At 37.4% G+C, this 17,752-nt stretch overlaps 1 protein-coding gene across 1 annotated transcript in view; it reads left to right on the forward strand.

The window, feature by feature from the left end:
• Positions 1-2,917: 2,917 nt before the first annotated feature.
• LOC131078560 (uncharacterized) overlaps positions 2,918-17,752 on the forward strand; it is a 51,552-nt gene continuing 36,717 nt past the window's right edge. Inside the window, exon 1 of the mRNA XM_058016288.2 lies at positions 2,918-3,031. Coding sequence (XP_057872271.2) covers positions 2,918-3,031 — 114 coding nt within the window. The remainder of the gene's footprint in view (positions 3,032-17,752) is intronic.

Genomic DNA, 17,752 nt, shown 5'->3' on the forward strand with positions numbered 1-17,752 from the left:
TTGAAATGTAAGGAGCTCTCTATATTAAGCTTTGGCTCTTCATTTGTAATGGTTAATAGTTAGGAGTTAGCAAAAGAGAGAGTCAATAATTAGTAGCTCAATAGTAGATAGCATTTTAGAGTAGAGTAGAAAGAGAAGGGAAAGATTGTTGTCAAGACATTGTTGCAAAAGACACGTAAACTTCATTGAAGGAATTCTGAATTCTATGTGTTGATTCTACAATTTGCATGGTCTCTATACTTCTCAAATTTTATTTCATGTTATTAGATGAATGGAAGAAATTTGTATGATCAATGGTGAAATTTGTATATCCATACTACTAGCGGTTTGTTGATTGTAAACTTGCCTTGCGTAGTCAACTGGAATCATTCAACTTAAGCTTAACTTCAATTATCGCTTCTTCATTGATATGCATCAACCTGACGGTGTCTATGCTTGTAGTGGTGATCTGAACATCATAAAGCTATCCTTAGAAGATCGCACTAACCTTGTGGAGATGATCATAGCATGTTAAAGCAAGACCTAGTTAGAGTTTCATCAAAGGTCATCCATTGCTCCTACATTCTTAGTGTTAGAATTAGATCCCTCTCCAACCCTTATCCTTTTTTTTCCTTTTTAAAAATAGGACCAGTAAAGTCTCACGTTCCAGTGATATCCAAAGCAAATCAGACGCTTAGATGTTCGAATGTAAGTCCTCTTGTGATTCCAGCAAATCACATCATATCGCAAGAGCTTATCCACAAGTAGAGAACCTACATACAAGAACCTTGGAGTTGCCTCGATTGATCCTTCGGCGAAATCTTCAGCATTCGGGGAAACTTTGTTCAAGATAGGATAAGATACCTTGGTATTTTATTCTGTGTTCGCATGTGCATGAAAAACACATCAACAGGTACTTGTGTATTTTGTAGTATGAAATCAAGTTTCCGTAGGTACCGTTATGTTGTTGGATTCATTTGAGAAACCTTGTTGTAGTTGAAGACTCTTGTTAATGAACTTGGCTCCGTGATTGTATTCTAACCACATTTGATTACTGATACTACAATTGAGGTGTGTTTTTAGAGTATGTTGTTTTTCTCTCAAGAGGGTTTTCCCCACATAAAACTGTGTTATGGTTTATTGTTGTTTTGTATGATTATTTACATACTCTAAATGTGCATTTAATAATTGACAATTGTAACTGACTAATAAGGGTTTGAAGAAATTTTGCATCATCTCCCCTACTTAGATTGGTGTAGGAAGCTGTTTCCACTTGCTGAGCTTCCTTTCACTAGCTGCCCTCATCATGAAAATTGGACCCTTTTGCCTTTATTATCAGCCATGAAGATGTGAAGCTGCATATTCCGATGAAACATTGTTGGTCTTTTGGTAGTGAAGGAGAAATTTGTGTGATTATAGGTGGTTCACTTGACTGATTCGTATTTGGAGCGCAGCAAAAACCTGTGCAATGGTAGTTGTAATTTTTTCACACTCCATAAAGATGGTTTATAGAGTTTTTGGAATTCAACTATGCAAGTTTTTTAGCATAAATGTTTCGAAATACACTAACTGATCCATTATCTGGATGAGAAAAGAAAATCAGATTACATGTGATGATGGATTATTGATTGTGTTTCAAAATGCTGATAATAAAAAATAACATAGTTAAATACCAAAAGCTCTCTAAATTAACATATACAATGCAAATGCTGTTAAACTATGCATATTTGGCAGATTACCATGTCAGATAAATAATACCAATAATCCAGATGTTTAATGCCTGTTATTAATATTTTAATGTATTTTTACTTTCATATTAAGTATGGTGTTTATAAAACTATGGGCTTATTAACTTGTGAAGAAAGTAGTATATAAATATTAAGATTTTACTAGAAGCTAAACATTATTTCATCTGTAAAACTATTGTATTGTGTATTATAAATGTGGTGAGAGTCAATCTGCTTGCTGTTAATTTTATAAAATGTTCTCATCCGATACTCTTAGATTATCTCATTAATATTCTTTAGTGTGGTTGCATGTTAGAAGTCATTGGTAGCACATAATTTTGACATGATCTTTTTTGATATAAAATTATATTTTTGAAGTCATGGATAACAAAGGCTGCAAAGATGTATTTATTTATGTTTTTTATATATTTATTGTATAGATGAACCCAAAACAAACCCAGCCCCAAATTTTTTTTGGTGTACCGGCATATCTGAATCTCTTTACCTGTACTTGAACCTGGATCCAAACCAGTAACTCAGTTAAAAAAAATGTTTTCATGCTTGAAGAATGTCCTAAAATTGTTGATTCAGATTGTTTGGTTCTTTTCCCTTGCACTCTTATTGTACTGGCATTCCTTCAACTTGCATGGTTTCGTAAGTAGTGAATAGCATATCATGACACAATTTATACTTGTCATTAGCTTTCTCTTTGTTGTAGTTAATGTGGTTTTGATAGGGTCCAAAATTGAGCAGATTGTGTAGCATAAAGGGAATCTCTTTTCCATCACATTTCAAGACAATCTTAGTTTTTTTTTTCTAAGAGTGTCAATGAATAAGCATTGGGTGAAGTTCATACTTGTTTACCCATTATCTATATCCATATTTTAGGTTGTACTGTCAACTTATACTTTACATATTTTAGTCTTAGTTTGTATTTATTTTTGGATCTCTTGCCTGGATGCACACAATGGAGTGGTGGAAGGGGAAGGGGAAAGGAGAGAGTGGATAGGCATAAGAAGTAGCAGAATGGAAAGGTGGGCAAAATGCCATACAAGATTAAATGAAGATAATTTTATGTATATTTTGAAATCTCTTTAGATAGTTGATCTGAAATGATGAAGCTGCAAGAGCTTATGATTTAGAATATTAGCTGTCGACTACCTTTGGATTTATCTGTAGGCTTTTGTGCATATGCATTTTTATGAACTATTATGTGGCACCCATGTTTTACAGTTTTTGAATATCAGGTACAGTATCCTGGATTACAGCAGAAGCTGAGGGTAGACATCACAACCATGACTTTCCTTTCACATGCCATTACATGGGTAGCAATTTTTACCTGTTATTGACAACTGAATCAGGTTTTTCTTTCTTGGTAAAGATTGTGACTTGTACTAAAACCTGAAGTAAAAGTATTCTTTCAATAACTCTGCTCTGAGAAAGAGCTTAACATATACAGTTCTTTTTTTGGGTCCATTTTACTGCACATTCCTCATAAATAATTAGATCTTGTTTTTCTTTTTGTGTTTCTGAAGTTGTTCTATTTCTTTATCGAAAACATTTTAGTGTTATTTTCAATATCATGGTATGTGCAATAATTTTGAAGTAATAGAATTGAATAAAGGGTAGTATGGTGTCAACTGAATCTCCATTAGTATTGTAATATATAGGTTCAGCACTTATACTCGTTTCTTTTTTATCAACATTAGACCACAATATATTTATCATTTTCATCAAGTTTTTCTGTAACTTAATAAATTCTATCATAGTTTATCGCCTTTTTAAAATCATATTCTATGGTAGTGAGCTATATATTTGTCATTAAATGTTCAGATCTGTTAGGAATTTTTCAATAATGGAAGAACAGTTTGATTTTATGCGTTTTATGTTTGCGAAACCCTTTCACGGTCTTATCCATAGTTTAAAAGTTTGTGATTCAGCAAAAACTTGGCAAACCCAAACTTGACCCAGCAACTTGGCAAAAAACTGTAAAATCTGTACCAAATTTCTGAGCTTAAAAAAATGCATATATTTACAAAATAATCCTAAAAAGGTGCATAAAACTGAATTTAGAGAACTGATAAGTAGATATTCATTCATTTATAGATTGAAAACAAGTTCAATACGGATTATAGTAAAATATGATCACAAATTACAAATCCACATTAATGTTTTATAATTTTTTTCCATAAAATAAAACTTTTAAGCTAAGTTACCGGGTACTGCTGGTAAAGCCCAGGTATGTGTACTGGTACGGTCCTGGTATCACTACTGTCTAGGTACAGCCCCGAGTACACCCAAGGTACAGCAAACTTGGGCTCCCAGACAGTACTCAGGGCTGTACCCAGGCATAGTTTGATACATTAAAACCTTAGTTTCACTCTTCATCACTTTGGGTATGCCATTTCCTTTATCCATCCAGTCCTAGTTGTATCATAACTTTGTAACAACATTTAATATCAGAATATGCCAGCTAGCAAGCAATTAAATATCATTTCAGTCGCATTTGTGAGCTATACTTGTGAACATTGGGTTATTAAACTTTATATCAGCATTAGTGAGATTGATTTCTGTTGATTTACATTATGCAAGGGTTTGCCGAGCAGGAGCATATTGAAGAGCTGAAACAACAAGAACATATGTAGCAGCTGTTTGTTTATGTTTTGTGAAATTGATTTCCTTGTATTGTTAATGATTTGGCATTTTGTCAAATGTTTGCAAAATGAAATTGAAGCTAATGTTGATGTTGACCTTGATGCTTCTGATGAAGAAGAATATGAATATTAAGTATCGATTGTAATTTGAATTTTCATTGTGTACTGACATTTTGGGAGTTGAGTATTTTCTTTTCTGCAAATTATGCATATAGGATATATATATGTATGTGTGTGTGTGTTCTTGTACTTGTACCCAAGGGACAAAGTTTTTGTCGTACTCTTATATCAGGTTTTGGTTCCCATAACTGAACTGGCAACTAAGCTTTTAAGTGGCTGTTGGGTGCCCTCAAAATGGATGGTAATGATTTTGCTTGAGGAAGAATATCTTCCTTGGTCATATTATTGGCAACTGTATCCAATGAAGCCCCAATTGTTGTGTCAGCCTTGCCTTCCCCCTTCTCTAATGCTGCTATATCTGCTGTTCCTCGCTCATGATCAACAATCTCATCCATCGAAAAGAGGGGCTATATATCATTGTCAATCCATTTTGAATGTGGATATATGTCATCAAGGTCAATGACATTTTGTGTTTCCCTTCCCCCCATCTTTTTGGTATATAGATGAAGGTTGTGTTGCACGAAAACTAGGTCACTCATGCAATTTTGAGGTCAATTTGTTGCACTTATTGGTGTGAATGGCTTGAAATGTGCTCAAATTGCACTCATACCAAGAAGTGCTGCAGGGCTAGGATAGAATGCAGATGAACTCTTGAAGATCAGGTGTTTTTGCACCATTTTCTTTCAACCACAAATTTACAAGGACAAAATTAATAACTTTGTGAGTGATTTGGTAAACGATGGATAATCTAAAATTTAACTTTTTCTAAAAACTTAGTTGACAATGAGCATTAAATATATATTTATTACTTGGTCGCACAATCATTCGTTTTTGAATGCATGGAGGTGAAAAAAACCACTTGGCTTCTACAAGTTTGTAAAGATGTAACTTGTCCAAGATTGGGTCTCTAAGTTTTTCATTAGGGACCATTGTTTCAATGTATTTGTTGAGGCCATTCATGACCTCCTCATCAGCCCTAAAGGTATAAGAGAAGAAAAACTTAAGGTTCAACTGGTAGGCAGCCACATAAATTTGTTGGTTAACTTGTTTATTCCATCTATGGTCATTAATGCACCAAATGGGTTCGTACTTTTTCCACTTGACCCATAAAAATATAATATTACCTCCTGCCTTGTCAATGGCATCATATAGAAAACCCCATTGGTTTTTTTATTTTCTCATCATTAACTTCTTGTGACATTTTCACACATCGCACCATTACAAATGGGTACCCCCTCTTTTTTCACTTCTTAGTTTAGTTGTATTAGCTTAGTTTCCTTAGTTTGGCAACATTTTTTGGGTTTCTCAGTTTCTTAGCTCTTAGAAAGAGGTGATGTCTTGTCAATCTGGATGGGAAAACATTGTTCAATCCATGGGAAAACATTGTTCTCAAGTTTTTTTGTCTTGATCACAATGTGTTTGTTTTTCAGGTTTAAGGTTAGAGGTGATGTACAAGCATGTTTTAATCAGCTGACGGGAGGACTCAACCGCATGGAAGGGACAACATAAAGACAAGGATTCAATGATTGCAAGATCAAGGTCCAAGTCATCAAGGAACAATGATGTGAATAGAAGAAGAGGAAACAAATTCAGGACATGATAAGGATAAGGAAATCCAAGATTAAGGTCGAGAGGTTGCGATCAACATGGAGCTTTTCACAGAGTAAGACACTCAAAGCATTAAGGAAAAAATAATTACAGATGAGGGATGGAGTACCTTAACAATGCAAGGAAAGAAGATGGCTTTCTTATCACGTGCCTCATTCTGTTCTGGAGTCTTGTCTGCCATTGAATCCACTGGGTCTGAAGAATCTAAATCCTTCCCTCTATTCCTTAGTACTTCTGAAAATGTGTCCTCTTCCGGCACTATCAGAATCTGAAACTGCTGCCTCTTCTGTTCTCGGTTGTAGTATTTGACGTCTCTGTCACTCATGGAGACTTCCGAATCCATTGAAACTCACAGGCTGGCAGGAAAACCAACTTTGATACCACTGTAATATCCCAGTTATTTTTTGTTTGTTTTTTAGGCCAATAATAATCATCCACAAACAAATAACTTGTTAAGGTTAGAAAGCATAATAAACTGAAACTTGCTGAAAAAGCAACCCTTCCACTTTCTGATCACCAAGTGCCCAATATGGGAAGGTGAGAGCATACGGTGAAGAGGGGATCTTTAGATCTCAAATCTGCTGAAAGAAGAAGTGAAATACAATACTGGGCGGCAAGCCAGCCCCTTTTGCTTATCCAGTGGGAAAACAAGAGACTTGGTGGTAAACTGGCCAAGAGGAACACACAAAGGCACAAATCACTCGATCGCGATATTTCAGCGGGAGGACTGAAATTACAAAACAATCTCAACTCAACTGCTTATGCAGCGGGAGGACCATTAAAATCAAGCATCACTCGACCACTTATGCAGTGGGAGGACTGAATTACAATTTACTTGAAAACAGGCGGCAAGCCAACCTCTTCCACTTTCGAGCAGGGTGAGAGTTACAAGCCATAATTGGTTAGTAGTACTACTACTTAACCTTGCAATAATTAAGATAGTGTGAGATGAGATGTCTCAACTCAACTGCTTATGCAGCGGGAGGACCATTAAAATCAAGCATCACTCGACCACTTATGCAGTGGGAGGACTGAATTACAATTTACTTGAAAACAGGAGGCAAGCCAACCTCTTCCACTTTCGAGTAGGGTGAGAGTTACAAGATGCTAAAAACTTACAAGATGCATTGCCAGTGGTAGGAAGGATGAGCCAATACCTAGAATGATGGAATTGCCTGGCCAAGTGGTATGAGCAAAATACACTTTCAGCAGCTCCACGACCAGCAACCCAAAAACACTCCAATCTCACACAAAACACTCCACAATCTGCAACTCACTCACCAACACCACTGGAAATACATAGATACAGCTAGGTACTATCTTGCAAGTACGAAACTGAGACTTAGCTAGGAAGCCACACTTCAAAGCTCAGGTTTTTCAATCACCAATTCGGCAACATAACGATGCAAATTTTTAAGATGCCACAAAATGGAGCCTAGGGCTCTTATTTATAACTCCTAACTCCCCAAAACCAAATGCAAATGCTCACAAATTCGCCCAAATTCAACTTTTCCATTTGCATTTCCTTTTCCTAAGGATGGCACCATACTTCGACAAATAATCACGCCAAGTTAGTTAAGGACCACGACTTGACTTAGCAAACATGTGTGGTGAATAAAATAATATCTCCATTATAAGCACTTAGGAGATATTATGCACCATTTCCAAAGCCAATAAATCAGTAGTAAAAATAATCAAATTAATTAAATATTAAACCTTAGGATAAGTAAATAATATTTAATTATATCACTTATGACTCCAATACTGATTATTGTCGAAACCAGGATGAAACTGAGCAAGGAAGACCACTGAACTGTTGCAGGATCAGGACCCTATCCACTGCCAAAAATAGAAACATGCCATTCTGCCACTTACTAAAAATAGATACTGTCCTTCCCTTGAGCTCGTGGCAACCCGGTGATGAAGTCCATGGAAATACTTTCCCATTTGTTACCAGGAATAGGCAAGGGTTGTAAGAAACAAGCTGGCAGAGTGTGCTCGTCTTTGTTTCTCTGACATGTGTGACACTCCTTAATGTACTTCAAGACATCATTTTTAAGTCCTTTCCAAGAGAATCTCTCTCGGATCTCCAAAAAAAGTTGCAAATTTCTTAAATCTAAAATCAACCCACCTAACATTTTGGTCTCAAAGGCCCCCAGTTTTAATTTTATGACCATACAAGCTCATATGATATGTTATTTTAATATATTTTTTTATGGAGCGATATAGTTGGCAGCATAGATGGAACACTCGCAGAGTACTTGACGAGTTTCAAAAACTCGCAGAAAGCTCTGCGAGTTTTTATGACTTTAACTCGCAGCAAAAACTCGCCGAGTTTTTGCAAAAAACTTGCTGAGTAATCGCCAAGTTTTTTGCAAAAACTCGGCGAGTTTCTTTAAAAAACTCGGCAAGTTTCTTTAAAAAACTCGGCTACACTAAAAAAAGAGGCCCAAACATGTCAAAAAATTATCAATTTTTGTTTTTTTAGGTCAGTTTCATTCTCTTCATTAGAATATACACATGAAATATAACATTTAAGTATAAGTGGCATTTCAATATGTCTTTTTCCTTTCTTATAGTTTATACTTTAGAACACCCGACAGGGAGCGCGCAAGGGGCAATGCCCCTTGACCCCAACTTGGGGGTGCTGCCCCCAAACCTCTATCAAAAAATATAGGGGGAAACTGCGCTGATGGAAGTAGGGAAAATTTAACCTCCGAGTCTGATTAGGCTCCATAAAACAACATAATTAGCATTGAAGAAATCTTGGTATTATACATTTTAGGGTTGAAAGTTTGAAACTATGAGTATGAATGATGAAATTTCAAATATTGCGCGTTTGTAGATCTCCACCAAGATCTACACCTATCTCTCTACCCCTCTTTTTCTCACCCTCAGACCCTGGCGAGGGGTGCTACTTTCAACCTAAGTTTAATCTGCAGATGCTTGGTGGCAAAGTTTGGGTGAAATACCCCAAATCTCAAAAAATTTGCCCTCAAAATCTTATATCAACCTTGTAGTTCATCCAGTTGTGAGCACAATTAGAGCTTGTTTGAAGCCATCGACATGAAGAAGAGGAGCAAGCTAGCTCAAAAACACGTCAATGACCTTGTCTTTGTGCAATATAATCTTCGATTGCAGGTAAGGAAGGTAGAGGAAGTAGCAGGTGGTCCACTTGACTTGGATGATATAGATGCTTACAGTGATTGGACATCACAAGAGCAGCCTCCATTGTTTTCTGAGGATGACAACACTGATTTGGAGAGGCAAGCTATGGAGGAGGAGGGGGCTGGATTTGGTTTCATGCTGGATGACATTGAGGAGGAAGAGGATGATGAGGAGTCATTGCCAGTGCCACAAACAGGTGGAGACATAGCTTCATCCAGGATGGAGGATTAGCCAGCCATACCGAGTGAGGAGGCATAGTCATGCCCACTGCAGACTTCTAGGACTAGACCCTCTAGTTTTACCTCTCCTCTAGTTTTAGCTAGAGCTGGGAAGAGGAAGTTGTAATTGTAATTTGTAATGATGTATTTACTTTTGGTTTTACAAAAACTATTTACAATTTTGCTTCCAGCCATCAACATTCCTCATGAGGAAGCGATTTTGTAGACACTTTGCATTTAAATATATCTAGAATCAGCTTGTTTCTTTTTTGTTATCATTTATTGACTCATCGGATGCATCTTCTCATTAAATTTTGCAAAAAAATGCATTTTTTATTAAAATTAAGCATGTTTTTACGTTGTCGAGTTTTTCACCAAGTTTTTCTGAGTTTTTCCCGAGTGTTTTTCTCAGGGGCTTGGCGAGTCGAGCCGAGTCACGAGTAGTCCAACTATGGTTGCGGGACTAGTTTACAAAGGAAGTACCTCAGTTTCGTGAGCTGTTAAAAAATGGTTAAAAACCCTTGTTTTATTTCAATTATCGTAACCGCTCACAAAATTTTATGGCCCCAAGATGCTTGGTTAACCCGCAGTCAATTTATTCAAAAGTAGCTGCAGGAGAAATTAACAATTTCTCAATTTCTCTATAGTTTATATACAACAATTTAAAACATTTGAAGATGTTTTAAATCATTTTGAGAGCAGCAATTTCATGTGAATGTGAAAGGGTTATTTCATTCTTGAAAGTGAAGCGGTTACAAAAACTGAAAAGGCTGATTGAAGAGTCTTTAAAAATGTAATTAATAGATTATGGAAAGGAGGAGGAAAAAGGGGGAAAGGCAAATAGTTTTCTTTTCAGCACTGTTTTATTGTACAAGGGTATGGAGTATATGAACTCACATTTTGACATTGAAGGAATAAAGAGGATGTTTCCGAGTCTTTGAATTTATTAATGTTTTCTTTAAATTGCAATGAATTATGCTTTTTTTGTAATTACTTTCAGTGTTATTTTGTTATATCGGGTTGTGTATGTATTTGATTCTGAAGCTTTGAATTTAGATTCAATCATTTGTTGAAAAGGGTCTGCTGCTCTTTCTTTCCTTGGATATCATTTGTGAGTGTGGGAATAAATAAACTGTGTTGTTTGTCTACATTCACTTCATTCTAAAATCAATCTTTTACATCTACTTTCATGGTTATGGGTAGGTGTTAGTTTGCCTTTTCTGCTTTCTGGTGAAAACATTCCCCGTGTTTTCGTTCATTCCACATCATTCGAAGGTAGTTGCGCCTTGTAAAATAAGCAGAGAGCACTTGCAAATAACATTGCAAGCGACTCAATTGTTGGTCAGATTGTCATTGACATGGGCAAAAGAGTATAAAACAGAAGTGACAAATCTGTTAACCAACACCATCATAACAAGGAAGAGCCAATTTGCCCACCTGTAGCTGGCATAAAATGCCTATTGTTATGTTTGATAATATTGGTTATTCGACAATGCATTGGTTGTGCAAATTAAGTTTGTTGTCACTCTTGGGTAGTTAATGTGTCAGTTGTTTGACGGTTGTGTTCATCTTGGCAACTGTCGGGTTCGTTAAATATGTTGTGTACCGCCAAGGAAGGTGGTAGGATATAGTCAGATCAATTGTAACTCCTTGGTCGGCCATCTTTGATCTTGTTCTCTGTAATAAGTTCATGTTTGAATAAAGATATATATTACTCACGTGTCTGATATGCATTGTCAATTATATTATTATTTCCTGTATTTAATTTATCAAAGATAGCGGTAAACACCACCACCTTCCACAAATCAAAGTTTTATACTCTATCACTAGTGTGAGATCTATGCTTCATTCTGACATCAATATAGTCCCTCAATGATATAGCAACAGTGTCTATGCTTCATCCTCACAAACCTGATAAGAACAATCTCCTCTAGTAGCACAAGCAATATCAAATATCCAACGTCAACATAAGAAATGTGCTCTACAAAACTGCTTTTATAGCTCTTCCAGGAAAATTGATTCCCTTCACTTTTGGTTTTAATTAAATAAAAGTTCCTTTTTAATCTTCCAATGTAGCATCCAAATATGAAAAGGTCCCAATTGTTTAAAATAAATCATCTTTCACTTAATAAGTGGCCCCTATAGTCCCTTTATTAAATAAATTAAAATAAAGATAAAGTTAAATATTTAATTCTTTTTTCATTGTAGGTAAATTGTGGGATTAGGGCCCACTCCTATTATAATAACAAATAAAATAATTAAGACTACTTAAAACCCACGAATGGGGAGTACAAAGAGTAATGTTCTAGCTAAAGAGACCAAAACAGAGCTCAAAAACTAGTAGAGTGCTTAGAGCTGAGAAGACAACATAGAAAAAATGCTACTGCAACATAGAAACTGTAGGATCAGCCACCATTCAGGTGCTCCTCAACCAGCCTTTTTGCCTATCCCCTTCCTCTTGCTCCTAGTGATGAGGGCATCCATGGTCCACTAGGTACCATCATCAACCACATCATGACCTTCAATACGCAGCTTCTCGATTTGCATCCCTTCCTTTTTTTGAATGAGATGTTAGATTTAGAGATGGTACTAGTAGTTTGAGAGATGGTGCACTTTTTCACAGGAATCACCACATCATCTAGGTCACAATAATCAAGCTGTATAAGACCAGGGGGGTCTTCAATAGGCATGGAAGTGGGGGGAGGCGACGGGTGGACACAATGGGGACATGAATGGGCTAAGATGGGGTAGGCTCCACAAGAGAGGCAACCATATTAGAAGCCATTGTTGCAGGGTTGGAAACCACATTAGTTGCCAGAAATTTCTCATGATTCCGCCATATAAAGTCAGGATCGGGATTACCAAGCTTCTTGACCCACTTTTTGAGACTGAAGCTCCTTGGGGCATTAGACATGGAGGAGCACCCAGCTGTAATATCCCCTGCTGTTATGGACAGCTTGTATAATTCTGCTTGTTATGCAGTTTTCTTGGTTTTGCTTGTTTGAACATATGAATGCAGTGAACTGAAATAAATTACTGATAACGAAAGCACACCAACATCCTATCAGCTAATTGACATTACGTCAAACAATTGTCATGCATCCTCAGATTTTGACGAACTTATTACAGCATATATAAAAATCAGAACTGACTCCTTTAGAGGTAACCACCAATACAATCAATCAAACTTAAAGCTTGATAATGGATGCACACACTCCTTAACTCAGACAATGATATATTGCTGTCTATGATAGTTACAAGTAGTAAAGAGAACCTGTTTGTAGTTCGCTCAATTCTGATAAGAAGAAGCAAGCAATATCTAAAGATGTAATTCCTCTTGAATCCAAATCGAATTCCTTCCAAAATCACCCCTTGTTTTCTAAAATTCTCAGTCAATAACAATTAAGTGACAGCTCTGAGTCCGCTTCCACACTTGAGAATCTTCGGTTGCCCCTTGTAGGTTGAGTGCTCCAATTAGGGGAAGGAAATGATGTAAGTAAGGGCTGAAAGAGTCTTTCTTTGACTCAAATCGGACTCTACCTCCAGCCGCCCCTGTCCTGATATGTTCAGATCCTAAACAAATAAATAGCTGCCTCTAAGTGCTCTCTTCTACACCAAAAACCATCGCCATGCTCTCACCAATGGAGCACTCCAGATAGATAGGCAAATTGTAGCATTAATGGGCCTCCATGAGCAAAATTGTGGCATCACTCCATCTGGTATGCAGTCTGAAACTACTGAGATAAGAAGTCAGAAAAAAGTAATCACATTCAGCATTCAAGATAGCAAGTTCATTGTAGACACCAATGCCAATTGCTTCCAATGTTGTCCAATTGATCCCAAGCACAAATTTGGCCTTTGGCCACCAATGAAGCTCAAATGAAAGGACTGATTTGTCCTTCCCAACCTATAACCCTTCAGTGGTTCTTTCACCACCTTAGTTATGCTATCAATGGGAGTTTCCGTTCCCAAAGACAAATAGATCAACCGCAGAAACCTTCGGCTCCACAAGTTAGTCACAAAGAAGAGATGTCAAATAACCGATGATTAAACCATGAGGCTCCTCCCCTATTTATTCTTTTTCATACTTGAATCTGCCTCCCTTCTAGAAGATTCCTTTATAATAAAATAATATTTAATTGCTCCCCTTTTAAATAATTAATAATTGCACTTTAGGAAATATTAAAATAATATTATAATGTTCAAATCATCACTGCAGGCATAGACACCATCAGGTTGATGCATATCAATGAAGAAGCGACAATTGAAGTTAAGCTTAAGCTGAATGATTCCAGTTGACTACACAAGGCAAGTCTGCAATCAACAAACTGCTAGTAGTATGGATATACGAATTTCACCATCAATCAAGCACATTTCTTCCACTCATCTAATAACACGAAATCAAATATGAGAAGTATAGAGACCATGCAAATTGTCGAATCGACCCATAAATTTCACCTTTTCTTCAATGAAGTTACAAGTCTTTTACAACAACATCTTGGCAACAATCTTTGCCTTCTCTCTCTACTCTACTCTAATTGCTATTCTAATCACCTTCTCACTACTCTCTATTTGCTAACTCCTTTCTAATTGCTTTCTATTTACTATTCCCTTTACAAAATGAAGAGCCGGGGCTTATATAGTGCCCACAATACAATTCGATGGCTAAGATCAATTTGAGATCAATGGCCAAGACTCAATAATGAAAACCTGTTGTGACCATTTCACACATCGCCCCATCACAAATGGGGACCCCCTCTTTTTGCTTGTTTTTCGCTCGTTTTCGCTTTCGTTTTTAGGGTTTTGTTAGTTAGTTAGTCGTCTGGATTTAGGGTCAAGCCTTAGGGTTTTTATTTTTGTCTTTTCAGGCCAAAATCCAGTCGTTTTTGAGAGCTTTTGAGTTTCCTTTTCTAGAATGCAAATTTTGAATGCAATGAATTCGCCAAAATGGTCTAATTTTCAATAGGAATGTTAATGCAGAGCTTAAATTTGTCTAAGTGTTGACAGTCAATGTGAATTTTTGTCCGATTGAATATTTTTGACCAAATTTTGACTTTTTTGATTTTTGATCCTGGGCATTGGAATTGATTTGTTTTCGCCTCGTGAAGTGTTAAAATGTGAAAAATCATGTTATTTTGGCCTGTAGGAGCAAATTCGCTCCTGTCCCTCAGTGAAGGACGGGAGCTCATTTTCAAATATCTCATCATCCCTGCAGATTCCAGACAAATTTCGAGTTGGAAGTGATGGAGAACGGCGATATCTTTCCATTGAATATAAATTGAAGATTTTCATGAGCATAGAAATGCCTCCAGGAGGAAAATCGCTCCTGTCCTTCAGTGAAGGACCGGAGCTACGAATCAAATTTCGCCTTGTCCTTGCAAGATTTCGATGACTTAATGATTTGAGGACGTCCAAAGGAAGATGCTTTGCCAAATGAATATAATTTGAGATGCAAAAACGAAGGAGAATGACCTATATTGACCAAATCGCTCCTGTCCCTCTCCAAGGGACCAGGGCGAAATACCTTATAGCTCCCGTCCCTCTCCCAGGGACCAGAGCGATTTCCTTCATTATGCAAAATCTAGACAAATGTCAAGGCAAGTTTACGTTCAAAAACAAGGGAAAACATGAGATGGACGCATTGAATACAAATTGAAGATTTTTGGGACGTCCACAAAGGTTCTAAATGCCTAGTTCGCTCCTGTCCCTCAGGAAGGGACCAGAGCGATTTTTGATATAAATGATTTTCTTGCAAAGTTACAGATGATGTTAAGGCATGAACGAATAGAGTGAAGAAGGACGAGTCCGTTGAATATAAACTCGGAACCTGGCAAAGTGAGATAAAGGCCACAAAGGGAGGATTGCTCCTGTCCCTCTTCAAGGGACAAGGGCGATACAAGGATGATGTTGCTTCCTACGCAAGTTCAAAGACGATCCAAGTTAAGTCAAGGTGGCAAGGGACACTTCAAGACTTTTTTAGCAAGCACAAACATTCAAAGGTCGTCGCAATGATGAAATTCGCACCCTATAGCCTAGTTCGCTCCTGTCCCTCAGGAAGGGACCAGGGCGATGTTGAATGCATTGGCCATTTCATGCAAAATTTACGTAAGGACAAGACTTCGCAATGTTTTAGAGGGTCCAAGGCATCGTATGAAGATAATTCGCAAGGGTTTTTAACGTCCAAACATCGCCAAACGATGTAAAAGCCTCACATCGCTCCTGTCCTTTGGACAAGGACCAGGGCGATCTTATCAAAACACTTACGTTCCTTCAAGATCAAAGCAAAGCGAGGTTAGGAAGAGCGAAGGACGGCGTCTAGAGGACATTGCAAAGGAGATCAAAGTGTAAAGTTGCCAAGGTCAAGGAAAAGGACATGGATCGCTCCTGTCCCTCTCCAAGGGACAAGGGCGATGACCCCTTTAATACGCCCAAACACATAATGAAGACAAATGAATCAAGCGCAAAAGGAACAAGTAAAGTGTGTTATTCGCCAACAATGAAAGATCGAAATTAAAAGATGCAAGATGAACATGGAAACAAGAAGATCGCTCCTGTCCTTTGGACAAGGACCAGGGCGATATGCACTTAAAAGACACCCATATGCACACACAAGGCAATCAAATTCGAAAGACCATCGAGATGATCGATTTTCAACGTGAAGATGAAGGAGTTGGACGTAAGAAATGCAAAAATCGAGACCAAAGTCATGGATTGCTCCTGTCCCTCTCCAAGGGACCAGAGCGATGAGGTACGTCCCTTTGTCTTCCAGTTTTGGCGCCAAATTAAACAATTCAAATTTTCCTTAAATGTTAAATCGATTAAAAAATTGAAAATTCATTTTTTTAGCATTTAATATGGCGTTATCTTTTATTAATTATTTTTTGCCTTTATTAAAAATCGAAATTCACATTTAAAAAACGCAAGGCATTAATAATTAATTATTTAATTAATATAAAAATCGATTTGAAACGCCCAATTAAGCAAGTCGGCCTTGTTATTTTATTGCAAATCATTTAAAAAATGGTTTTATTTATCAAGTCGGCCTAAGGGGTGAAAGGATGAGTGCGCTATATATGAAGGGTGGAAATTTTCATTTTCACATAATCATTTTTACCTTTCTTCATGCGAATTGAGGAGAGGCGAATATAGTGCGAAGTGTGTTCAAAGGTGGTGCGAATTCAAACCAAGGGTGGCGCTTAGTTATCAAAGGGTGGTGCGAATTTGAAGACCACACCAAATGCGAACTTGAGGATACATTAAGGCGAATTTGTTAAAGACTTGGAGGATTTGTTTGAGCGATTTGTCAAGGGCAAATTTGAAGATCATTTAAGACCACGTCTAAGGCGATACTTGAAGATCACGTTCACTCCAAAGGTGGCAAAGTCAATTTTGAGGAGATCATATTGAAGATTATTTTATACCTCAATTTTGCCAAGGCGAATTTTGTTTTTGCATTCTAGAGTTAGCTCTCTATCGAGGTATGGCGATTTTAATTATTATTGCTTTATTTATTCGTCGTCATATTTTAAATTTTGAAATTTTGAATTTTGAATCTCTTAGCTCAATCGTTGTTTTTTTTAGGAAATGATAACTCTAGAGACTTATCATGACGTTTCCTAAAAACTTCTCTCTCTTATTTACGCTATTCATTGCAAAATATAGTTCTTATAATGAAATGTTGTGTAGGTATGGCGACCCCAAAGGCGGGAGCATCCACCAGCCGCTCAGCTCTCATGAAAGAAGATCAGAAGACCGAAGAAGTGGAGACCAAGATCGTGTCGAAGTGGAGCAACATTGGAGATACCAACTTGGGGAACTTTAGCACGAAGAAGTTTCGAGAGGTCCCTTACATTGGCAAGCCATCACCTGTCGCTCGGAGAATAATAGAGAGTGGCATCATCAAGGCGGCCGGTTTTCCTCCAGCTATTCAGTGCCACGAGTTGATGATCGAGTGTGCCCGTCACTACAATCCACAGTCCAGGACAATTGTGTCCAACGAGGGAAACACTTTGGCGTACCTTTCAGAGGAGGCCATAAGTGAAGCCTTCCATCTTCCAAAACACAGGGACATGATATATAAGAGCATTGAAGGAGCCAGATCAGTGTACGATGATGATCCAGATGCTTGCCTAAGCATAATCAACAAGAACTGGCTACTTAAGAGTCGTCCCCGTCTGAGCAAAGTACCGAACACACCGCACAGGATTGATTTCCAGGAGGAGTACAGAGATTTGATTACCATGCTCAACAGAGTTACAGGAGCACCTCATGCCTTCTA

The sequence above is a fragment of the Cryptomeria japonica genome, chromosome 8 (genome assembly GCF_030272615.1).
Source record: "Cryptomeria japonica chromosome 8, Sugi_1.0, whole genome shotgun sequence".
Taxonomy (NCBI): domain Eukaryota; kingdom Viridiplantae; phylum Streptophyta; class Pinopsida; order Cupressales; family Cupressaceae; genus Cryptomeria; species Cryptomeria japonica.